At 39.2% G+C, this 24912-nt stretch overlaps 1 protein-coding gene across 8 annotated transcripts in view; it reads right to left on the bottom strand.

Annotated features, from left to right (window-relative positions):
- fer (FER tyrosine kinase) overlaps positions 1–24912 on the bottom strand; it is a 165052-nt gene that overhangs the window by 93782 nt on the left and 46358 nt on the right. For 5 of the 8 annotated variants that reach the window (XM_062972207.1, XM_062972206.1, XM_008113993.3 and 2 more), the window contains exons 11-14: positions 19148–19252; positions 17379–17426; positions 13570–13773; positions 10152–10274 (exon numbers count right to left, since the gene is read on the bottom strand). In XM_062972207.1, coding sequence (XP_062828277.1) covers positions 10152–10274; positions 13570–13773; positions 17379–17426; positions 19148–19252 — 480 coding nt within the window. The remainder of the gene's footprint in view (positions 1–10151; positions 10275–13569; positions 13774–17378; positions 17427–19147; positions 19253–24912) is intronic. The other 3 variants (XM_008113997.3, XM_008113998.3, XM_008113999.3) reach the window with 3 other exon arrangements.

Here is a 24912-nt window from a genome sequence, read left to right on the forward strand (position 1 = left end):
CAATTGAGGTACATATAACATCTATACACCTTTATGTATTCTTTCCTTTCAGGTATTATTCTATAAGGAAAAATGTGAACCGGAACTGCCAATAGATCAGCATGCAATGGAAAAACAATGTCAAAAGTATGGAAAGCACATGACAAGGGAACATGGAGTCCAAGACGTTTGATAGTTTGCATTTTCTAGTGATGCTTAGAATGAGGTAGGGCAGTGATTCCCAAAGTGGGCGCTACCGCCCACTGGTGGGTGCTGCAGCGATTCAGGGGGCAGTGATGGCACCTATTAGGAGATGGGGGCGGGGCCAGGGGAGGGGTGGGGCCTCTTCCCAAGTGCCAGAGACAGGGCTGAGTACCTGAGGCTCCTGTTAGGACAAAGGGGGTGGAGCTAGAGGAGTGGGCGTGGCTTCTTCCCAAGAGCCCAAGACAGGGTTGAGAATCTACCTCTCCTAAGAGGCCTTTTAGGACTAAAGGTTGGGGGCGGGGCCTCTTCCCAAGAGCGCAAGACAGGGCTGAGCCACTGTATACCTCCCCTGAGGCGCTTGTTAGAACACAGGTGTGGGGTATAGAGGTTCAGCCCCGTCAGGCACTTGGGAAGAGGCCCCGCCCCCTCCTCTAGCCCCGCCCCCTGCATCCTGGCAGGTGCCGCAGGACAGGGATAGAAGCTCAGCCCTGCCTCAGCGCTCATAACTCCTCCCATCCCAGTTCTGGCTGCCCATTTGTGGCCCCGCCCACCTCCCCCTCCCAGCCCTGCATCTTGGACTAGGGGAGAAGCTCAGCCACGCCCACCCCTTTAAGCCACGCCCCCATTTCCAGGGGGCGCTGAGTAATATTTTTTCTGGAAAGGGGGCAGTAGGCCAAATAAGTTTGGGAACCACTGAGGTAGGGAGATCTAAGAGATGCCTGAATGCAATAGGTAAATCAAGAATTTTCTTCAGTGTCATCTCAATCATATTGTAACATTTGTAAGCAGCCAGGTTCTGTTTAGAAATAAAGTAGCTTTTTAGTCTGATTCGAAGACAAAGCACAAAAAAGCAGGTACACTGATTTTTTATAAAAACACACAACATTTTTATCAACAAAGAAAACAAGTCGTACTCAGTGGAGATCTGAATGGACATTCAGTATGGAGCGCTTTTATAAAACATGACACTTAAGCAACATGTTTCTACAGTAACTGAGCAAAAGTCTATTAATTAAATCCAAACACATTCAAGGACGAATTATGAAAATTATATAAACACAGTGTTACAAGCCAGAGAATTTTCTGTTGCCAACTTTTCAGTCTGTTCATGTAACTTTAAAGAACAAAATTTAATCTACTGTAATAAGAACTAATACATGTAGTTCTTTCTCTCTGTGTGTATATGTATGTGTATGTGACTGTACAGATCAGTCTGAAAAGAATGCCAGATGATCTGTATATAAACAAAAAACTCACTTGTATTCAACACCACTAAAAGTAAAGGTAAAGGTTTTCCCCTGACATTAAGTCCAGTCATGACCGACTCTGGGGGTTGGTGCTCATCTCCATTTCTAAGCCGAAGAGCCAGCGTTGTCCGTAGACACCTCCAAGGCCATGTGGCCGGCATGACTGCATGGAACACCCTTACCTTCCCGCCGGAGCAGTACCTATTGATCTACTCACATTTGCATGTTTTCGAATTGCTAGGTTGGCAGGAGCTGGGGCTAAAAGCGGGTGCTCATTCCGCTCCCGGGATTTGAACCTGGGGCCTTGGTCCGCAAGTTCAGCAGCTCAGCACTTTAACACACTGTGCCACCAGGGGCCCCACTAGAGTCTGGAATTATATTATTATTATTATTATTATTATTATTATTATTATTATTATTATTATTATCTTTATTTATACCCACCGTTCTCCCCAAGGGGACTCAAGATTGCTAACAACCACACACTTTGAAAAATTTAAAACAAAGAAAATACACTTTAAAAACTGTGTGTGCTAGGTTAAAACACAGTTAAAATACAAGTACAATTAAAATGCATTTAAAACACACAAACAAGCTCCCCCAACCAAAAAAAATCCCACCCAAAACTTCCCCAGCAATGTACCCAATATCCTTTCCCAAACGCCTGTTGGCAGAGAAAGATCTTGAGCTGTGTGCAGAAGACCAGCACGGATGTGGCCATGACAGGTACATTAGATGAGACAGGTACATCAGATGAGTATTGACTCCTACCATTATCATAGGCGTGGTTATGGAAAGCAATGTGTTTTTAATAAATAAAAGACAGTGTACAACTCAGTTGTGAACTAGTCAGGCTGGTCAACAATCAAACTGAGTGATCATAGGGTGAGGATAAAAGAGGCTGAGATAAAGTCAAAACCAAGTTGCCTTCAGCATGGCTCCAGCTCGGAAGACTGTTATGTCAACACTCCAGATAAACTAAAGACTGATATCTGTCTTGAGACTCGGTTATCTGAGATAAAGGGGCGGGGCCCATCTCGGATAACTGAATGGCTCGGATAGGGTGAGGTCTTGCTGAGGGACGTCCCTCTGCAAGACCTCGCCCTTTGGGAAGTGCCTCGCCATCGCTGCTATCTAGGCAGGAGCGATGGCGAGGCGCTTCCCACGGGGTGAGGTCTCGCAGAGGGATGTCCCTCTGCGAGACCTCGCCGCTTGGGAAGTGCCTCGCCATTGCTGCTAGGCAGCAGCTATCGCGGGGTGCTTCCTCCCCCCTCTCCCTCTCCTTCTCTCGAACTCGAGAGGAGAGGGAGAGGGAGGGGCTCCCGGCAGCACCTTGGATAATACAGAGCCTCGGTTAACCAGAGCTCGGTTAACCGGGGCTCTACTGTACTGCCTTATGTTGATTTATATCACCACTGATAAGGTTCCAATAATACATATACTTGTCGAGACAACCTTTCATCTGGAAATTGATGTCCTTACTGTGAAAGAACATGCGGAACAAGAATAGATCTCTACAGTGACCTATGGACCCACCACCAAGACCCTATACTTGAAAGGCAATCATATCTGGCCATAAGTGATAGCCAAAGATGATAGTGGTGATGATGATGATATTTAAGGAAATATGAATACTGTAAAGACATAAGAAGATTTTTGTATAGTTGTGTAATTACAGAGTCCTGTTAAAACTGTTTAAACTTCTTAAACAGATAGAAAATGTGTCTGAATGGATTATAGTCTAAACCAGGCATGGGCAAACTTTTTTGCCTTGCAGTCACATTGTGGTCCCAGCCAGGAGGGCCGGGTCAGGAGTGGGGCTGTTCACTGGGTGTAGCAGGCCTGAAAGGGGTAGGGCCAGGGAGAGGGCGGGGCCAAGAGGGGGGAAGACAGCGCCTGGTTCATCCTTAGGTTTTCCTCACAGCATAAGGACGGGGCTGCTTGCCCCATCCTTATTCTGGGAGGAAGGCAGGATGCGTGACTACTGCCCTGACCCTCCTCCCCAATCCTCAGGCTGTCCTCTTGACATTATGCCAAGAGGAAGGTGAGACAGGCAGTGGCAGAGAGTGCTCCAGAGGGTCCTCAGCCACCACGTGCCTTCCTTGAGCTGTCCCTTCTGGCATAAAGATGGGGCCGCTCGTGCCAAATTATGATAGAAACATTACAAACAAAATATAAACACAGTAGAAATATAAGATTCTTTGAGTCACAATTGCTAAATTTTCTAAGACAATGATGATAATTTTAAATCTGTAGGCATTAATGTGACCACTATGACTTCTCCTTTCCTAATCAATTTATAAAATCCTGAACTGACTGAACTCAACTAAATCTTTAATTTTGAGGGAAGGAGTTGGATTGATCCTCCTCCTATTCTTGAAGGACTATCCATGGTAACTATCATTTTCAGGATGGTAACTTCATGAACATCTTCCTTCTCTCAGGAATTACCTTCCTCACTCAAGTTATCTTAGTGGAAGAAGGTATCTAGCATGTTTCTTTTCTTACTCTTGCACTTTTAAATCAGTGGCAAATTGTGAATTCTTTGTATGTTATGATTTTTTAAAAACACTTTTTGTTATGCCTTCTATTTCTCTGTAAAAGAGGTCTGTCTCTGGTTTTGGATTGTGTTTTCTATTTCTCCTTAAATCATTTTATTTCCCTCTTGTTTCATTCTCTATTGAAAACTGTCCATCATCAATTTGATTACTGCAAATGGTAATAATTTCTTTTAAATTTCATTAAATTCACCTGTCTGTCAATTCACTGCACTCAAATCATTAAAAATTGATTGCTCTGCCACTTAACATGGAGGTCAAGTCATTCCTTACTACTTCCTTAATCATGTTGAAGTCAGTGGCTAAGCACACATGCATGTTTTCGATTAATGCTGCTGGTGGAGTAGGTAGATCAACATATTGCTTACAGGGAGGATGCATTTATTTCCTAAACTTCCTGTGACACATGCTGGAAACATCCATAACTCTTGTTTTTAAATAATTCATAAAGTTTGGATTCACTCAAACTGCAATTGGTGAAACCTGATCTTTCCCCCATAGTTTTTTGTTTTGGCATCTTTCCACTAAGGATTAGCTAATTTGGTGCGCACACAGATGATTGTGATCTATCTCATTTGCTACTTGTGTGCATCATACTTCCTACCCTGGATGTCTGAATTCAATATGATGACCAAAAGCAGTGCTTGGAGATTTAAATGTTGTCACAGCTTTTCTCTCTGGCTGTTAGAAGGTAAATTCTTCTTACCACCTTGATCCTCCTTTTTAATTTTTTAAATTTTTTTTTGCATTTTTCTTGACTTTCAAGTAGAGTCTATTGACTCTGCTACTTAGCTCACTTTTCTCTCCCACATATGAATCATGGATAAGGTGTTAGTCACTTTTCCTTGAGATCTGGAAAGTTTTCCTTAGTACTAATCTCTTATCCTCATCAGAGAACCACTGTGCGGCAGCCAAATGGGTACAGTACTGGAATATTTATGTTGATCTCTCCTCCAATCTGGTCAGCCATACTGACAGGACCTGCCTTTTTTTAACCTCTGAAGGCAGTGCCATTTTAGTAATCTCTCTTAGTTCCTCAATACCTTTCCTCTTCTTTTCCCTCCATGTCCTCTATAAATTCTTCTAAATTCTCCTGACTTAAGATGATAGAAAGGGAATCCACGTCTGGCTGACAGGACAAGAGAATAAAATTAGAAAGGAAGACACAGGGTTACAATGCTCACAGCAGAAAGAACTCAAACTTCTGCCTTGTTGGTTGGCATGCAGGGAATAACCCATGAGTGAATGGGTTGCTTTTCCTTGCCATCCTGAGAATCAAAATGATTAATAATGTACTGCTTCATTGTAAGAAATTAATTAAGATGAATGATATACTGCTTTAGTTTAAGAAAGAAATCCAAGTTCATTGTCCCCACACTTATACTGTACATCCTAACTCTACTATTGACATCCTGCAATGCCAGTTTCATAGCTTAAATCCTAAGAACCAAACAGCCCCCAAGAATACATTTTACATTCTTATTCACTCAACTCTTTAATATCAGAAACATACATAAGATGTCACCAGATTTCCAAAGAAATGTATCGAGTAGCATAGAAGGGTGCTGATGAATAGTAGCATTTTAATACTCAAACAAGATGAGACACTTAAGTACACATGTGGAACATGCAACCAGAGCTTTGGATCTGAATTTAAGATTTGTATCACTTCATCTCATAAAGATCAATATTATTTTTGGAAAACAAATCCAATGGGTATGAACATTATCCAATACTTCATTGACTACATGACAAATGCAGTGGCATGAATCATAGAATCATATAATCAGAGAGTTGGAAGAGACCTCATGGGCCATCCAATCCAACCCCTGCCAAGAAGCAGGAAAATCTCATTCAAAGCACCCCCGACAGATGGCCATCCAGCTTCAGCTTAAAAGCCTCCAAAGAAGGAGCCTCCACCACAGTCTGGGGCAGAGAGTTCCACTGCCGAACAGCTCTCACAGTGAGGAAGTTCTTCCTAATGTTGAGGTGGAATCTCCTTTCCTGTAGTTCTAAGCCATTGTCCCGCATCCTAGTCCCCAGGGAGGAAAAAAACAAGCTTGCTCCCTCCTCCCTATGACTTCCCCTCACGTATTTGTACATGGCTATCATGTCTCCTCTCAGCCTTCTCTTCTGCAGGCTAAATGTGCCCAGCTCTTTAAGCCGCTCCTCATAAGGCTTGTTCTCCAGACCCTTAATCATTTTAGTCGCCCTCCTCTGGACGCTTTCCAGCTTGTCAACATCTCCCTTCAACTATGGTGCCCAGAATTGGACACAGTATTCCTGGTGTGGTCTGACCAAAGCAGAATAGAGGGGTAGCATGCCTTCCCTGGATATAGACGCTATAACCCTATTTATGCAGGACAAAATCCCATTGGCTTTTTTCGCCGCTGCATCACATTGTAGGCTCACGTTTAACTTGTTGTCCACGAGGACTCCAAGATCTTTTTCACACATGCTGCTGTCAAGCCAGGCATCCCCCATTCTGTATCTTTGCATTTCATTTTTTCTGCCGAAGTGGAGGATCTTGCATTTGTCCCTGTTGAACTTCATTTTGTTAGTTTTGGCCCATCTCTCTAATCTGTCAAGATCGTTTTGAATTCTGCTCCTGACTTCTGGAGTGTTAGCTATCCCTCCCAGTTTGATTTGTTTTGGGTAACTGTTTGGGTCGTCCTTTTTCCTCTTCTTGAAGATAGGGACCACATTCGCCCGCCTCCAATCTGCTGGGATTTCTCCCGTTCTCCAAGAACTCACAAAAATTATTGCTAATGGTTCTGAAATAACTTCCGCTAGTTCCTTAAATATTCTTGGGTGTAGTTGATCCGGTCCTGGAGACTTGAATTCATTTAGAGCAGCCGGTGTTCCTGGACAACTTGTTTCCTTGTTTGGGGTTGGATTTCCCCTAATCCTTCATCCACTCCATGTTGTTGAGGTTGAGGCTGGCTTTCTTTCTGTGAGAAGACTGAGGCAAAGAAGGCATTAAATAGTTCTTCCTTTTCCCTATTCCCTGTCAGAATTTTCCCATCTTCTCGCAGAGGCCCTATCACCTCCTTGTTCTTCCTTTTCCTACCAACATAAGCAAAGAAGCCCTTTTAATTGTTTTTAATATCTCTGGAAAGCCTGAGCTCATTTTGCGCTTTAGCCTTGCGAAGCTTTTCCCTACAGGAGTTGGCTATTTGTTTGAATTCTTCTTTGGGGATTTCTCCCTTTTTCCACTTCTTGTGCATGCCTTTTTTGAGTCTTAGACCAATTAGAAGTTCTTTGGACATCCATTCTGGCTTCTTTGCACTTGCACTTGCAAGGCAGGAATCTCTCACATTTATTAGTGTTTGTTAATGTTGTAAAACTGTACTTCACATTATTGACCACCTAGAAGGTCCACAGTAAGACTCATCTGCGATTGAATTGTTACCTGCTGCTTAGGGTGAAGAAGCATCAGAGCTTTATGCTGGCTTTCTGGCCTACTCTGGGTGGAGTGAGCATAAAGCCAGAGCACAAAGAATCACTTCAACAAATTCCATTTAACATCACAAATATCTTTTTGAAAATTTAATGTAGGGAATTCATGGGAAATATTAATTTGATAAGCTTTCTGGAAGACAGGAAATTTCTCTTGAAAATAACATTGTAATTTATTTCGATATATTTTATTTTAAGTTTCTAAATCAAAGTACCAAATTGTTAGTGGTACTATATAATCAATGGAAACACAGCAGCAGGATAATATCAAAGGCTATGTCACAACAGTATTTTGACAGGTTAAAAAGAAGGCAGTTTCAAATGAAAAATCAAAGACAAACTATTCACCTTCCAGGCTCCATAGTTTCCATGACATTATTCTACATTCTATATTAAAACAGCATAGGGTAAACTATGCCCAATTCTTTTTAAAGCTGTCACAAAAAGCTATTCGCAAGCAAAGATTGACAATAGCTTTGAAACTGGTTATAAAGCGGAAAAAATCAACATTTCATACATTATCAACCTTCAAACATTTTATAGCTCTTTTTGCTGAATTTGTATATAAAATAAAAAAAGTAGTACATAAGTTTACAGGCAACTTGAAGATTCCGCACTTTCACTCCCACCTCTTTCCATTAATCACCACCATTCACAAACAATGTATCTTTTAAAACTTGTAACTAGAGCTCCCCACCTACTGTGTTTTCAAACACACTTAAGTGCTTATTCACAAAGGCCAGATTGAGGGAGAATTTTGTTGTTTTTAAGGATGACTGAGGATGACTTACTGAAAGGGAAGGGAAGGCATTTAGGAAGAGCCTCCTTCCGCTTTGGGAGTGGGGGTGGCGTCGAAGGCGACGGCCGAAGTGGTAGAGGCCTCCAGGGAGGCATGAGGCCTGAGGGTAAGTGACTAAGAGGGAAGGGAATGAAGATATTTAGAAAGACCCTCCTTACGCTTAGGGAGGGGGGGGCATCTTTAGGGGCCCACCCACCCACTAACAAAAACTATAACAGCAATAATAATAGGGAGGATAGAGTTACGAGTTGGGTCGATACAGGGAATGCTGTGGATGTAGCCTACCTGGATTTCAGTAAGGCCTTCGACAAAGTCCCCCACGACCTTCTGGCAAATAAACTAGTAAAATGTGGGCTAGACAAAACTACGGTTAGGTGGATCTGCAATTGGCTAAGCGAACGAACCCAAAGGGTGCTCACCAATGCGTCGTCTTCATCTTGGAAAGAAATGACAAGTGGAGTGCCGCAGGGCTCCGTCCTGGGCCCGGTTCTGTTCAACATCTTTATTAACGACTTAGACGAAGGGTTAGAAGGCACGATCACAATCATCAAGTTTGCAGACGACACAAAACTGGGAGGGATAGCTAACACTCCAGAAGAAAGGAGCAGAATTCAAAACGATCTTGACAGACTAGAGAGATGGGCCGAAACTAACAAAATGAAGTTCAACAGGGACAAATGCAAGATACTTCATTTCGGCAGAAAAAATGGAAATCAAAGATACAGAATGGGGGACGCCTGGCTTGACAGCAGTGTGTGCAAAAAAAACCTTGGAGTCCTCGTGGACAACAAGTTAAACATGAGCCAACAATGTGATGCAGCAGCTAAAAAAGCCAACGGGATTCTGGCCTGCATCAAAAGGGGTATAGCGTCTAGATCCAGGGAAGTCATGCTCCCCCTCTATTCTGCCTTGGTCAGACCACACCTGGAATACTGCGTCCAATTCTGGGCACCACAGTTGAAGGGAGATGTTGACAAGCTGGAAAGCGTCCAGAGGAGGGCGACTAAAATGATTAAGGGTCTGGAGAACAAGCCCTATGAGGAGCGGCTTAAAGAGCTTGGCATGTTTAGCCTGCAGAAGAGAAGGCTGAGAGGAGACATGATAGCCATGTACAAATACGTGAAGGGAAGTCATAGGGAGGAGGGAGCAAGCTTGTTTTCTGCTGCCCTGCAGACTAGGACATGGAACAATGGCTTCAAACTACAGGAAAGGAGATTCCACCTGAACATCAGGAAGAACTTCCTCACTGTGAGGGCTGTTCGATAGTGGAACTCTCTCCCCCGGGCCGTGGTGGAGCCTCCTTCTTTGGAGGCTTTTAAACAGAGGCTGGATGGCCATCTGTCGGGGGTGCTATGAATGCGATTTCCTGCTTCTTGACAGGGGGTTGGACTGGATGGCCCATGAGGTCTCTTCCAACTCTACTATTCTATGATTCTATGATTCTATGATATGTTGGATAATAAGGAGGGATTAAGGAAACGCCTATTAAACATCATATTAGGTTATGATTCTACAAATTCATCACCAAAACATCATGTTATACAACAAATTTGACAGAAAAAGTAATTCAATACGCAGTAATGCTATGTAGTAATTACTGTATTTACGAATTTAGCCCCAAAATATCACGATATATTGAAAACATTGACTACAAAAATGTGTTGGATAATCCAGAATGTTGGATAAGCGAGTGTTGGATAAGTGAAACTCTACTGTATTTACATAAATAACCTATAAAATGTTGCAGTGTTACAGTACAGTGATTTGTCAAGTCAATTAGAAGAGAATTTCCACAAAATACTACAAGATTCCTTAGTCTACAACTTACAACCTTTTAACTGAAAACTGCAAGAACAGGATAAAACCATATAGACTTCAATTTAATATAAAATGTAATACACATACCTTGACAACAGGATTCAGCAGAACAACACCCGATTTCTTTGTGATCACTTGTTTTGTTGTGTAATGGTGTTCTATAAGTTGAGGGATAGTTGAAAAGCCTGTTCCTTCAAATCGATATTGATTCTATAAGAGGAAATTGAAGACAGGGAAAAGCAAGTTAAACAAAACATCTTGTAACTATAAACAAGGAAATGTCTAGCTTTCAGCATTGTTTTTAAAGAATGTGATGTCTTTTAATATCACCCACACACAATGAAGATGCACATTTGTGATTGCTCTATTTTTACAAAAGGTCAATGTTAACAAAGACTAACTAACATCAATTTATCAGGGGTACTTGAACAAGTAGTATGTAATGGAAATTTTAGTCAATTAAAATGATTGTGTATATACAGTTGTACTTTCTTTTAAGATAGATCGTTACAGAACTTAATATAATGTGGAGGGAAATCTAGTACACATAGAAGCTAATACATAGTGGCATGTTATGAATAAATCTGGTTTTAATATAACCTAGTTTATTAACCTATGGTTTTACAACTCAGAGTAACCATCATGACCACAGATTCTTTCCTCTTGAACCCTTTGCCTCCTCTGTATGAATGTCCTGAGTCTAGTTTAAACTACAGTTGCTTCTTACATCTAAAATGGGAAAATGTGCCTTAGTGTCTATTTACTAATCAGAACTTTAAACTTTAAACCAAAAACCTAATCCCCACCTTGTAAAAGTATGGCACCAAAACTGAAAATTAATCCATTGTTCTTGATATTGTTTAAGGTTCCGGTGAAAATACGGTTTAGTAAAACAGACCAAGCAGGACTAGTGTGAAAACAGTATGACTGAAGTATTTCCATGACAAAGGAAGACAGATGGCAACAATTATACTTCTTCCAATCCTTAACTGAATAAACTGAGGTATAAAAATATCACTCCTTATGAATAGAAGGAAAGGTCACTGTTAAAAGATCTTGAGTGATTATAGATTGTGTGGCATACACTTTGAAACACTTCCAAATGTCAAAAGGAATAAAATTTCCCTCCAGAATATGACTCTGCGATCTCAACTTTAGAACAGAGATGGGATGGAGAAACAACTACAGCTGTTTCCTCCCAGGGCATATTTTCTAATTACTTCTTTTAAACCAGATTTCTGTTTTAAAAGACAAATACCTGGAATACATCTCCTCTAATACTGTGCTATTCCAAGAAGATATCAATAGATAATGTCCACATGTGCATTTTACTAAGCTGGGAATTTAATCAGATATGACAGTTTTGCCTTTAATCTTTTCATCAACCAGAGGAGCTGGGGAAAAGACCTAGTGGGATATTTAATAGTTTAACATTCCCTGGAAACACACAGCAGTGAGTCATAGGGTACTGGAAGATCAAAGTAAATATAAAGGTTTCTTTTGCCATTAAAATCCATATCAAAACATGAGAGGACGTGCCTCGTGGCTGTCTTCTGTAGGAAAAGAAAATGTAGAGATGGACTCAAACAGAGAAGTGATATTATTATATATACATAATGTGCTTTTAGCCATAGTTCTCACTAAGAAGATGCTGCTGAAATGTACACAATACTGATATTTTTGAACTGCATTCAGCCCACTTCTTAAGCCTTTGAGACTGCTGTTCAGCAATGTTTTTAAAAGTGTCGTTCTTTTGGTTCTAAGACACACAGATATCCCTAATGTAATTTTTTAAAATTTAATATTGTAGGATTTCAGCCAGTAAAGGTATAATGTACTTTCCCAGAGTTTTTTCAAGTTACAGAAAGACTGTAAAAGCAAACATTATTGATGTTTGCTTTTAATGATACACCTTCCAGAAGAAGGCAAAGAGAAACTCCTTCTTCTTAATAAGAATTCCTATCATGGGATCGAGTCACCTTTAGCCCTAAATGACTTGAAGGCATACAATAACAAAGAAAATGCCATCCCTTTACCACCAAATTTCTGAGAACATATGAAGTGATTATGAATATATATTCCATAACTCAGACCTTTTGCCATACCCGGCATTCATGTTTCAAAAATACAAAGCAAGTAGTTTTTCCAACACTGTGAACGAGTTCTATTGATTCTTAGGTTTTCACCCACCCCCATGAGACATTATCAGTTTTCAAATGTCGTATCCAAAAATTGACATCATATTTTTGACGCTTACCCAGGGAGTCTCAACATAACACCATTAATTATTGTATCTTGTACATAATAGTGTTTTGTTGATGTTCAAGTCATTAATACAATCCCCAAGGACATTTGCAATGTCTTTCTCCAACACTAATACATCTGTTTCCAATTAAACCCCATGTTCCTACTAAAAATAATTTCTGCAACCAGCAAGGCAGTAAGTTATTTCTTAACAGCTCAATACACTCTCCTGGCTTTTACAAAGTGCTAAGGGGTAACTTATATCATTATTGGGTGAGTAACTGTTGAGGATCAAGGTGCAGTATATGCACCATACAGATGCTCACCCATCACTGACGTTATACTCTTATGTGTATGTGGCATATACTAAGTAAAAAGCAACAGTGTAGCCCTATTTTGGCTTCTATTGACTGATGCAAAAATTGACTGACTATTGACTGATGCTAAAGCAAGTTAGATGCTAGACAATGGGTCTGTCTGACATATTCAAGTAGAGACCATCAGACAGGAAGCTAGAGTTCCAACTAGAGTTCTACATCACATTGCAAAGTTACCCATTTTGAAAGCCTCCTTCTACCTCTAACTCATGTGAAAGAATAAGGCAGGTAATGAAGGTGAAACAAAGTGGACAGGGACACAATAGAGGGGGCATAGTGAGCAATAATTCCCCATGAAATTCAAATTGCTTAAGTCATTAAACTCCCCAATATGTTTGCATCAACCCTTGGTCCTGTTCAGGATGAAGGGGAGGGGATGTAGGCTGTGGTGGCAGCGGCCTTGTTATTTCTCCTTCCTTAAAAAGAGAAGCTGGGGAAAAAAGTAAATGAAAATGTATAGGACAATAAACTTTGGGAGAGCATTCAACATCTTTAGGTTCTCTCTGAGTCAATAATGTGCAAAACAAAGATTACATTCAGTATTATTCAATAGTTCAATAGTGAAAGTAAATATGAGATGTGAGTACACTAACTCCACTTCCACAATCATGTCTTTTCAGATAGTCTGAAAAGGAAACCCTTCTCTATACATGGAAAGTTCCTCGCTAGATGGAAATCCTTGATGGATGAGACACTTCCCTCAAAACGATTACTCTCCAAACATGGATGAAGAGGGTGCAGAAATTAAACTACATTATAGAACTCTGGAGTACGGCTAATATCCCTTGTCCCCATTCCAGTCTCACATTTTCTCTTATGAGAGGTCAAGTACAAAAGCCAACACATACATACACAGAACAGTATCAAAATAATGTTAAACATACATCAGCATACTGTATGATGAAGTGTCTCCTTTGTCCATCTGAAAACACAGACAGAACATATTCACCAGGCTTCCCATGACTCTCTCGCACCAAAAAGTCTCCTTGCTGTTTTAATAGCTCTTGAGCTTCTACTCTTGGAATTGCACCATGATACCAATCTTGATCTGCCAAGGGTTTTTCAGTGGTTGATATCACATCAAAGAACTACAGAAAAATTACAAAAACAGGAAGATTAATTAATTTAGGTTTCTATGATTAATTTTTATTTAAAATGCAATACAAATTTTGGAACCTTTCTTAAAACTGTTTGTCTATTAGCTGCTAAACTAAAATAAACACAGACAGTTCCCAAGTTATGAGTAAAATGTGCTCCGTATGTTTGTTTTAAAGTAGACTTAGTATGTAAGTTGGAATAGGTACATTTTTAAAGAGTAACTCCAGCCAATGTTCTGTTTAGTTTTGGAGAGCATGGGAAATGATTAACTCTCTGTAACACTGTTTTATTGTCTGTGCCCCTGTTCAGAAGATTTAAGGTAGGTAAAGGTTTCCCCTGACGTCAAGTCCAGTCATGTCTGACTCTGGGGATTGGTGCTCATTTCCATTTCTAAGCCGAAGAACCAGCGTTGTCTGTAGACACCTCCAAGGTCATGTGGTCGGCATGACTGCATGAGTGCCGTTATCTTCTCGCCGGAGCGGTACCTATTGATCTACTCACATTTGCATGTTTTTGAATTGCTAGGTTGGCAGAAGCTGGAGCTAACAGCGGGCGCTCACTCCGCTCCCCGGATTTGAACCTGGGACCTTTCAGTCTGTCAGAAGATTTAACCTCACTGTTATTGGGAAAATCGGATATTGAAAATGTTGGGTGGCATTAAAACAAGGATTTGTGATAAAACTTCAGTTTTACCTTTTTTCTATGATAGCTCTTCCAGGAATGAATTTTCCCTCCTACAGGCAGATTTCCTCTCACTTCCTGTTATCTCAAAGATAGGAAGTGAGATTAAATCTTTCACAACAGTAAAAATCTCACAGTGGCTCTAACCCCACACCACATTAACTAAAACTAAAAAAATAAAATTTGTATGGGGTTCTACATTAAATGCAACTTTAACATATTATTTATTTTTACCTATGTATGCTTAAACATTTTCAAAAATGCAAATTGCTCACAGGGTGCTGCTGGCTGGCATGACTGCCCCTTGGCCCACCTAGCACTCTGACTCCTTATGTTTCTAACCAGGAGTCATATGTAAGATGGATGATTGTAATTCGGCAATTGTATATGTGTGTGTGGGAACTTTTCTTAAACATCTATCAATCTATAGATCTATTTATCTAATAAAAGTGAATGTATGTATGTATGTATGTATGTGTTGTAGTTTGGCAAGCTTCAGATTATTTTTTCTGAATGTTCAGAGGATGAGGGGGATGATGGGTTTCAAAATGAGGTGTCTGTGGATGTTCGGAGGCAATTTCAGGTAGATGTGGCTGGTGTTTTGGAATCTTCAGTTCGTTCCCAGGCAACAGGGGAAAATGAAAGTACCAGTTCCCTTGAGAAAAGCCCTTGGGAAGATAAGGAGTTTTCAAGAAAGAATAGATTAGACCTGAGAACGCAGGGCGTGAAAAGCCAGCAAACTACATATTCTCAGAGGATTCGAGATAAGACTTTGAGGTCCAGATATGTCAGGCATGATGTCATGGGTGTCTTGGAGAGCTTACATTAAGTGGTTTGTTTCAGGCCTTTCAAAGGAGTCAACGTTGCTAAGGAGATCAGTCTCATGCTTATGATTCCAAGTTCTTGGTTCATGTATTATCAAGGTTCCTGTTTCAAGTTCCTGTTTATGCTTATGTATCTTTGGAGAATTTACCTTGGAGAAGTTCCTGTCTTCATGTTCATGGATATACTTTTGGATTAATGTTATGCTTTTGGATTTTGTGTTCTAACCAAGCATTTTTGGATTAATGCTACTGAACTCTGGCTTCCTTTGAGAACTGCATTTTATATATTTACTGATTCTTTTGTATTTTGTCTTTTTTTCCTTTTTATATTCCTTCTTTAATAAACGTTTTTATTGGAGTACTGGACTCTGGGGTGGTGTTGGGTGAAAAAGGTGTTCCAGTGCTAGAGTGCAAAAGTATGTGGGCAGCGGTGTATGTATGTTTGTGGCCAATTTCCAATCGGCTCCCACTTCAAGAGAGCCCAAATGATGTGCCCCGATGACGGATCTGGCCCAAACTTGGCATAAAGACACCCCCCATGACCAACAGAAAATACTGGAGGGGTTTGGGGGAACTGACCTAGCATGATGGGAGTTGTAGTTCACACTTTGAACCCCACCAATGACAGATCTGGACCAAACTGGCACACAGATCCCCCATGACCAATGAAACAGTTTGAGGGGACTGACCCAGCAAGATGGTAGTTGTAGATCCCCCCATAACAAAACAGCACTCTGAACCACACCAATGATGAATCTAGATATGATGGAAGTTGTAGTTCATCTGAACATGACCAATTTTAAGTCCTGGTGGAGTTTGAGGGGCATTAACCTGGCATTGACATGGAGAGGCTGCAAAATGTAATGGAAATGCTCCTCTTTTCCCCTGGTGAATATTAGGAAACATTTTTTTTAAATGCAAACATTGCTTTAAACTCTTGGTGGGATTCTAAACATGGCGAAAATAATCTCTAGACCCCATAGAGTTCATTTGGGGAACCAACAATAAATAAATAAATAAATACATTTGTATAATTAGACATATGTTCAATTTTATGAGACGCTGATGCCCATAAAAACATATGGCCCATATGCCACACTTTGCCCACCTGTGTATTACAGAAAAGGCAGACAAAACTCTAAAAACAGGATGGCTACCTAAAATACATAAACTATTTTTAAGAAAACATAGTACATTTTAATACAGTTATCCAGAAGCTCTTACAAAGAAGCACTATTATTATCACTTTTTCAGGACTAAGTCATTTTTCTATCAGTGCTTCATATTCACTGATGAAAGCAGACCACTGGATTGTTCACACTCAAATATGCCAGGTTAGCTCATGTTATGAACACCCTAGAAAATTCAAAATCAAAATTCACAAGAGAATGAAGAATTCTCTCAGAATGGGATAACTGGTAAAGAAGATTATTTGCCTGTGCAAATCAACAAATTCCTTGTATGAGAAAGCCCATTCTCTAAGGTGCAACTGTGGATAGTTACCACAGGTAAGGTGAGGTAAGGTAAGCAGTGGCACATCACTTGTTTTTAATGTATATTTATTTCTATGCTACTTTTTCCCATTAGAGATTCAAAATGGTGGTCAATTCCAAGAACAATACAATATACAATTTAAAACTTAAAGACTATAAACACTATATCTGAATTAAACCTAAAATTATCTAAAAATGAATAGCTAAAATCATTAAAACCTATTTAAAAGACATAAAACACCACTCAACACATCCTAACTCATTTTTTTTCAACATCTCTTCAGGTAAAACTGGAATGTTCTGTTTCCCTGGGGTTCAGATATCTCAAATTCATCATAAATAAATTAGCTTGTGGCAACTACTTTAGTATTATTTTAGTATAAGGGAAAGTGAGACCCATCTAATTCAAATTCATAAAAAGTTCCATAGTCCCAAAAGTCACTACAATGAAAATCCTAATAATGAACTGCACTAGTATTCATTCTCCAGAACAGCTACTTTACTGAGTCAGACCATTGGTCTATGTAGCTCACTATAGTCACTACTGGCTGGCAGTGGCTCTCCAGGATTTTAGACAGAAATCTTTCCCATTCCTACCTGGCAGGACGATTTCTTCCCCATTAAAAAATGGTTTGGGATTTTATTCTGTAAAATAGAGGTCATGATTTGTTGAAAATGTAAACGCAACTCATTCACCAAAATTTTATAGTATTGTATAGATAGCCCAACCTTCATTCTCTCTATTGCTTCCACTCATTAAAACCTTTCCTTTGCTCTTCACTAATTCCAGGCAGCACCTGTTCCTTCAAATATACTCGACTGTATTTCTTCCCTGATATTTGTTGTGCTTTACATAAGATACACAACACTTGTATAGCATCTTAAGTTTTTTCTTGGTATGTAACTTCTTCCTCTATTCTAATCTTCAAGCTCAATTTTTTTCTCTTGCTCTCCTTCCTTAATCTATATGCAAGCCATCTTCCTAGTTTATTTCCAAATTCAAAATATTTGTTTTTTCACATCTCATTTTCTTCACTATTTCTTCTACTGACATCATTGATAGTTATATCTGTAGTCTCTTTGTCTCATTTAATAATTCTTTTCTTCAGTGATCTCATTGCAATTCTTTTTAATTTCATTTACAATAGTCTGATAATTATCTCAGCTCCCCTTTAATTCCGTATTTTGTTAAATTTAAAATATCCTCTCATATATGATTTATTTGCAGCCCAAACCATTCTGATTTCTGTTCTTGTTTTTAACTTCTTCTTTTAAAAAATCAAAGCCTTTTTGCTTCATTAATCAGCCTTTCATCATGCAGTAGTGACTCATTTAATCTCCAGCAGAAATTCCTTTTATTGTTAAAAAATGTCAAGAGCACCTGATTATGGTCTGAAAACATTCTTTGGATGAATTCCATTTTATTTATTTTATGACAAATTGATTTAGATAACCAAAGCATATCATTTCCTGAGCCTCTTTGAAAAAAAGGAAAGTCTGCTGCTTCTTCATATTTGAACCCACAAGCATGTCAGAATCAAGTTGTCTACTTGAGAGGAGATATGATCGTCATGTTTAAATATGTAAAAGACTGTCATGAGGAAAAGGGAGCAGGCTTGTTTTCTGCTGCCCTGAAGACTAGGACTCAGAGCAATGGGTTCAAATTACAGGAAAGGAGATTCTATTTGAACTTTAGGAAGACCATAAGCGCTGTTCAACAATGAAACTCTCTGCCCTGGAATGTGGTGGGAACTCCTTCCTTGGAGGCTTTTAAACAAAGGCTGGATGGCCATCTGTCAAGGCTGCTTTAATTGTGCTTTTCTGCATGGCAGGTGGTTGGACTAGATGGCCCACACGGTCTCTTTCAGCTCTATGATTCTACTAGTCTTTTAAATAGGTTTTTGGAAGTTTTCCTTGATCTCTTTTCATCTTTTCCTTTGATTTTCCATTCAACAAGGGATTGAAAATTATTGAAATCGCCCCAAATACTTTAAGTGAACTGATTTGACTCTCAGGGACTAATATTTAACTAAAAGTGTAATTATCCTTTGGTTCTTAACTCAAAGACAAAAAATACCCTAGTATTTTTGGCAGCAATACACGTACAAAATTTGGCAGCAATACACGTACAAAATGATTTTTTTTTAATTTGTTCCAAAATAGGGATAATTTCTCAATCTTGTTCAAATTGCAGGTTCATGTGGAAATGTTATGGAATGGACCTATGGACACAAATGAAACTGAGAAACATCAGTAAAAGACTGATCAAGAAATAGTTGACTTAATGTTAATAAATCCTATCAGTCATACACAGTTGATAGCAGAAAGGAACTGTTTCAGTACAGAAGAACATTAAACTGTGTTACCTGTGCACTTACCGATGAAGAGCCCAACATAGACTTTGGAGATCTTATCATACCAGCAATGGAGTGCCGAATGGTATCAAACCTAGAAACCTTTTCTTTCTTATCCTAAGAAACAAGGAAAGGGAAAAACAAACCATTAGAAATTAAATCAGCTATCCTTTGCAGATTAAGTATTCAATGTTACGTGGGGTTTAGGTTTTATCAAAAGTATTAAGTAAAATTATCAAACTTTAATTTAAGGAAAATTGCCTTCCTGTTTGCAGTTCTAGCCAAAAAGTTTAATTCTGGGAAGTTTAAAAAGAACCAAATGTTTCACAGTAGTCAACAGTTCTAAAATTATAAAACCAACTATCAACTATTTCTCTTTAGTCCTTCAGTCCAATCCAGAATGTTTTTTTAAATGAATGTTTACAAATCAGCTAAAATTTTATTGCCATTCTATATGCATTTTCTCCTAGCTTTTTATATCATGTTTTTGCAACTCAAAGAGGCAAGTTAGGTGTTTCTGAGGCAAAACATTTGTAAAACTCCTCAGAGAAGATTTATACTACTCAAAGTCTCCAGTGTATCAGGAGCATTGTAGGAATACTACAGGAGACCAATGGAACAGTATAAATTTGTTTTTACAATTTTATGGGTTTTACTATATTTTTATAGTCATATTTTTGGGAAGTAAACTGCCATATTCACATTTGGCCCTTAATTATGAAAGACAGGCTATGTATTTGTATACATTCCTGAACAGAGACCTTCACAGCAATTCTGAAGTAAAATGGCTTAGAAACACAGCAGGAAGGAGACACAAGAGAAGTAGCATTACATCAAAATGTGATCTTTTTATCTAAACACAGGTATGTTGAGCTATATTCATATAAGCTATTCAATAGTTGAATGGTTTAATATTTGTTAACAGAGGAACTTAAGATATAGTGGACTTCTTGAATCACATGTACTGTGAGCTCCAGAATTAATGCTGTCTTAGTTGAGGAATTTATTACGGAAGATATAGTTTTAGTTGCTCTTAGGAGAAGTTCTGGAATACTACAAAAGGAAAGAAGATACCAATATATGCTGCTACTCATTTCAAGCAATTAAAATGTTTTGCAGTGAGAGAGATCACAGTGCCTACTGAAATGCCATAGTGTTACCAAGTCAGCTAACTACAATTGTCTAATCAAAAGCCTGGGCATGAAAAATAAACCAGTACTGAAGCATCTTCACCTACCTAAAGGTTAAGGACAAGTGCAAATCCTGCAATCCAATGAGCATTAACAATTCTCTTCTTTTACAAGAATATTACGCTCCCTCAAATAGGTGGGGCTTACAAAATAAGTGTAACAATTTGTATTGTTCTCTTATCAAGGGCACAAAAGATCATAAAACATTTAGTCCTAAAGAAGGTTTTCCAATAGAAAAGTAGTAACTCATTATTTAAATCAACACTGTTAAAAATACAAGTCTTGCAAATGCTGATTTTGCTTGATGCCTGTATTTTCTATTTCAGAAATACTTCCTTTCAAATTTTGATTCTAAAAAACTAAGTTTGGTTAGTTACCTGCCATTAAAAAGTCAAGATTATTTTCCATAATTGGAAGAGACCTCCAGCGCTATCTCATCCAACCCCATTTGGCTATGCAGGAACATCCAGTCAAATCACTCCTGACAGATGTCCATCCAGCCTCTGCTGAAAATCTCCAGAAAAGGAGACTCCACTGTGCTTCCAAGCAGCAACATATTTCACTGCCCAAAAGCTCTTACTGTCTGGAGGTTTTTCTAATATTTAGGTGTAATCTCTTTTCCTCCATTTTGAATCTATTGCTTCTTTGTGTCCTAGCCTCCGGAACAGCAAAAACAAAGAGGTGAGTATAGATCAATTGTGCAACCTGGGATATTTCAAGTTGGAGGTACTGATCCCCAAAAGACCTCTTGTAGTCCCCCCAATTCAAAAGAAAAAAGGAGAGCCAATAGAATATTCTGACACTGGAGGAGGCAAAGTAAGCATGCTAGCGTGGCATGAAAAACAGCATGGGAAGAATCCTCAGTGGTTCTCAACCTGAGGTCCCCAGATGTCTTTAGCCTTCAACTCCCAGAAATCCCAACAGCTAGTAAACTGGCTGGGATTTCTAGGAGTTGTAGGCCAAAACACCTGGGGATCCACAGGTTGAAAACCACTATTCTATGTCCTGTTGTATCAAATATTCAGCCAAGATTTAATTCTTAATGTAAAAATTAACAAGCGCATCTATCTCATTAGTATACAAATTTGCTTCCATCTTTAATAAATTGTAGTATTATATTATACCAAAGGACTGCTTTAAAATAAATTTATTTATGATTTATTACCAGTGAAAGTTAGATTTGTATGTTTCTTATGTACCTATATATCTGGGGTTGCAAAAAAAAATTCTCACTAGTAGTAAAAGTTTAAGAAGCCCTAATCTCTGTGAAATAAGCAATAAATCATATCAAAGAGCCCGCAGTGGTACAATGGGTTAAACCCTTATGCCAGCAGAATGGCTGACTGACAAGTCAGTAGTTCGAACCTGGGAAGAACGGGTGAGCTCCCTCTGTCAGCTCCAGCTCCCCATGCAGGGACAAGAGAGAAGCCTCCCACAATGATGGCAAAACACCAAACATCTGGGCATCCCCTGGGCAACATCCTTGCAGACGGCCAATTCTCTCACTCCAGAAGTGACTTACAATTTCTCAAGTCACTCCTAACATGAAAAGATAAATAAATAATCATTTATGTGTGTGTGTATATGTGTGTATGTGTGAAAGGTTTTTATGAGATATGTTGTGCCCCCATACATTTTGTGATTACAATTTGTATTTGTGACAGCATCTCTTTTAAGGAATTGGTTTAACCAACAGTTTATTAATAAAACTGAATTACAGCGTCGCGAAATGATACAAGTCTAAAAAGTGTGTCACCGACATGAAAAGTTTGGAAAGCTCTGTCTTATGGAATGAGGCTTATGTTCCAATTTGCAAATGCAGTACCAGATCTAAAAACCGAGATGTAATTTGTGCCTGCAGCATTTCTTCATTATAGTAAATTATTTAGATTCTCCATTCTATAGATCAGATATAAACATTCCTAAGTCCTCCTTAATTTATTTTTTCCTCCTAAATTTGTCCATTTCAGTTCTTACAACCCACTTGAGCTCTCCTGACTATATAGGTCCTCAGTTCCTAATGCTCCCATTTTCCTACTAGCATCCTCACTTCTTATCTGGGGTTTTTGTCTTCGCCTTCCTCTAAGGCTAAGATAATATGTATAGCAACATTTAATGTAACTAATATAGACAATGGGGGTTGGTATTTTTTGCACTACAGCTCCCATAATCCTTGGTTGTCTGAGAGTTGTTCCAAAGCACCTGAAGGACCAGCTTTCTCATTCCCCTTCTCAACATGTATGGCTTTCTACAATATATTGTTAGACTATAAGGCAATGAGAACTGAAAATTCAACAATTTCCCAGATAAATGAATTAATCTACTCCAGGGGTCCCCAAATGACGGCCTGTGGGCTGGATGCAGCCCTCCAAGGTCATTTATCTGGCCCTTGCCCTCAGTTTTACACTTAGGCTTGCCCTAAGTCTGAAATGACTTGAAGGCACACAACAACAACAACAACAACAACAACAACAACAGCAGCAGCAGCAGCAACCATCCTAATTAACTTGACTATCTCATCAGCAAGAAGGAGGCCCACACTTCCCATTGAAATCCTGGTAGGTTTATGTCGGTTGAAATTGTTCTTATTTTTAAATATTGTATTGTTCTTTCATTGTTTTTATTTGTTTTTGTTTTTTTGCACTATAAATAAGACATGTGCAGTGTGCATAGGAATTAGTTCGTTTTTTTTTTTTCAAACTATAGCCTGCCCCCCAACACTCTGAGGGACCATGGATTGGCCTTCTGCTTTAAAAGTTTGAGGATCCCCGATCTACTTAAACTTGAAAAAAAAGCCATAGAAATTCCAGACCCAATACGCTGGGTTTTGATATTACAGTGAAACACATAGGAAACCAGCACAGAAAACAAACCAGGGACAATAAAGAGGAACAGATGTAATTTTAACTTCTACATCAAAGTAATCCCGAGATACGGCAATAAACCATCACAACTAATATCTATTCCATCTGCATTCAGGATCCTCAGAAATAAAATGTCAGATTCCCTTTAAACTATCTCGTACCTACCCAAGACGGCATATCAATTTTAAATTACAATCTGTCTGACAATAACAGAGGCTGCTCAGAGTCCACTGGCAGGTTGATTTTATATCAGTGGATTAAATGGCTACTTAAGAAACCACTCTCTGTATTACCATGGATACGGTGCCTAATTTTGCTTCTAGGTCTGCCAGGAGTTGGGATGATCAGCTCATTTCACGCACCTCAGGTAATGACAAGATAAAGGGTCTTCTTCAGATAAACGAGTCATGGGGATTAGCAGCAGCTAAATGACTGCTTTTCATATCACTGAGGGGGAAAGGGAGAAGAAGTGATGTGTGCATCCTGATGAGTTTTCCTAAAAATTAATTCGAATAATGCCTTAATTTTACATTTTGTGCCCTGAAGATGGATGACGACAATGCTTCTCTTAGCTCTTCCATTTTGCCTGGAGCCAATAAATGGGTATGTTTATTTCCTTTAAGGATATTAAAATTCACCCATTTCAATATTTTCTGCAAACAGAAAGCTGAGAAGCTGCCAGAGGAAGAAAGGTTACTAGACTTCTGCTGGATATAGGAAGGTTGGCAATAGCAGCTAGCAAGACTAATATCAAACTGTGCTATGTTTTTAAATGATGGCATCATATGCATCCAAGACACAAGCACTGTGATAAGGGTATTCAGCAAAGATCTATTGTAGCATTTCTCAACCTGGGGATCGGGACCCCTGGGGGGGGGAGTCACGAGGGAGTTTTAAAAGGATTGCCAAAGACCATCAGAAAACACATATTTCTGATGGTCTTAGGAACCCAAATCCCTCCAGTATTATCTGTTGGTCATGGGGGTTCTGTGTGGGAAGTTTGGCCCAAATCTATCATTGATGGGGTTCAAGGGGTTCTTTGATTGTAGGTGAACTATAAATCCTAGCAACTACAACTCCCAAATGTCAAGATCTATTTTACCCAACCTCCACCAGTGTTCACATTTAGGCATATTGAGTATCCGTGCCAAGTTTGGTCCAGATCCATCATTGTTTGAGTTTCACTGTGCTCTCTGGATGTAGGTGAACTACAACTCCAACATCCAAGGTCAATGCCCACCAAACCCTTCCAGTATTTTCTGATGGTCATGGGAGTTCTATGTGTCAAGTTTGGCTCAATTCCATCGTTGGTGGGGTTCAGAATGCTCTTTGATTATAGGTTAACTATAAATCTCAGCAACTACAACTCCCAAATGACAAAATCAATCCCCCTCCCCAACCCCACCAGTATTCAAATTTGAGCATATCAGGTATTAGTGCCAAATTTGGTCCAGTGAATGAAAATACATCCTGCATATCAGATATTTACATTACGATTCATAACAGTAGCAAAATTACAGTTATGAAGTAGCAACAAAAATAATGTTATGGTTGGGGGTCACCATAACATGAGTAACTGTATTAAGGGGTTGTGGCATTGGGAAGGTTGAGAACCACTGATCTATTGCCTAAGCAATTCACAAATTTCCAATAAGGAACAACAATGTTTTCATCATATCTCCCATATGCACTTAAGCAATTTTTTCAATTAAGAGTATGAATC

This window comes from Anolis carolinensis, chromosome 2, assembly GCF_035594765.1.
Source record: "Anolis carolinensis isolate JA03-04 chromosome 2, rAnoCar3.1.pri, whole genome shotgun sequence".
NCBI classification, from domain to species: domain Eukaryota; kingdom Metazoa; phylum Chordata; class Lepidosauria; order Squamata; family Dactyloidae; genus Anolis; species Anolis carolinensis.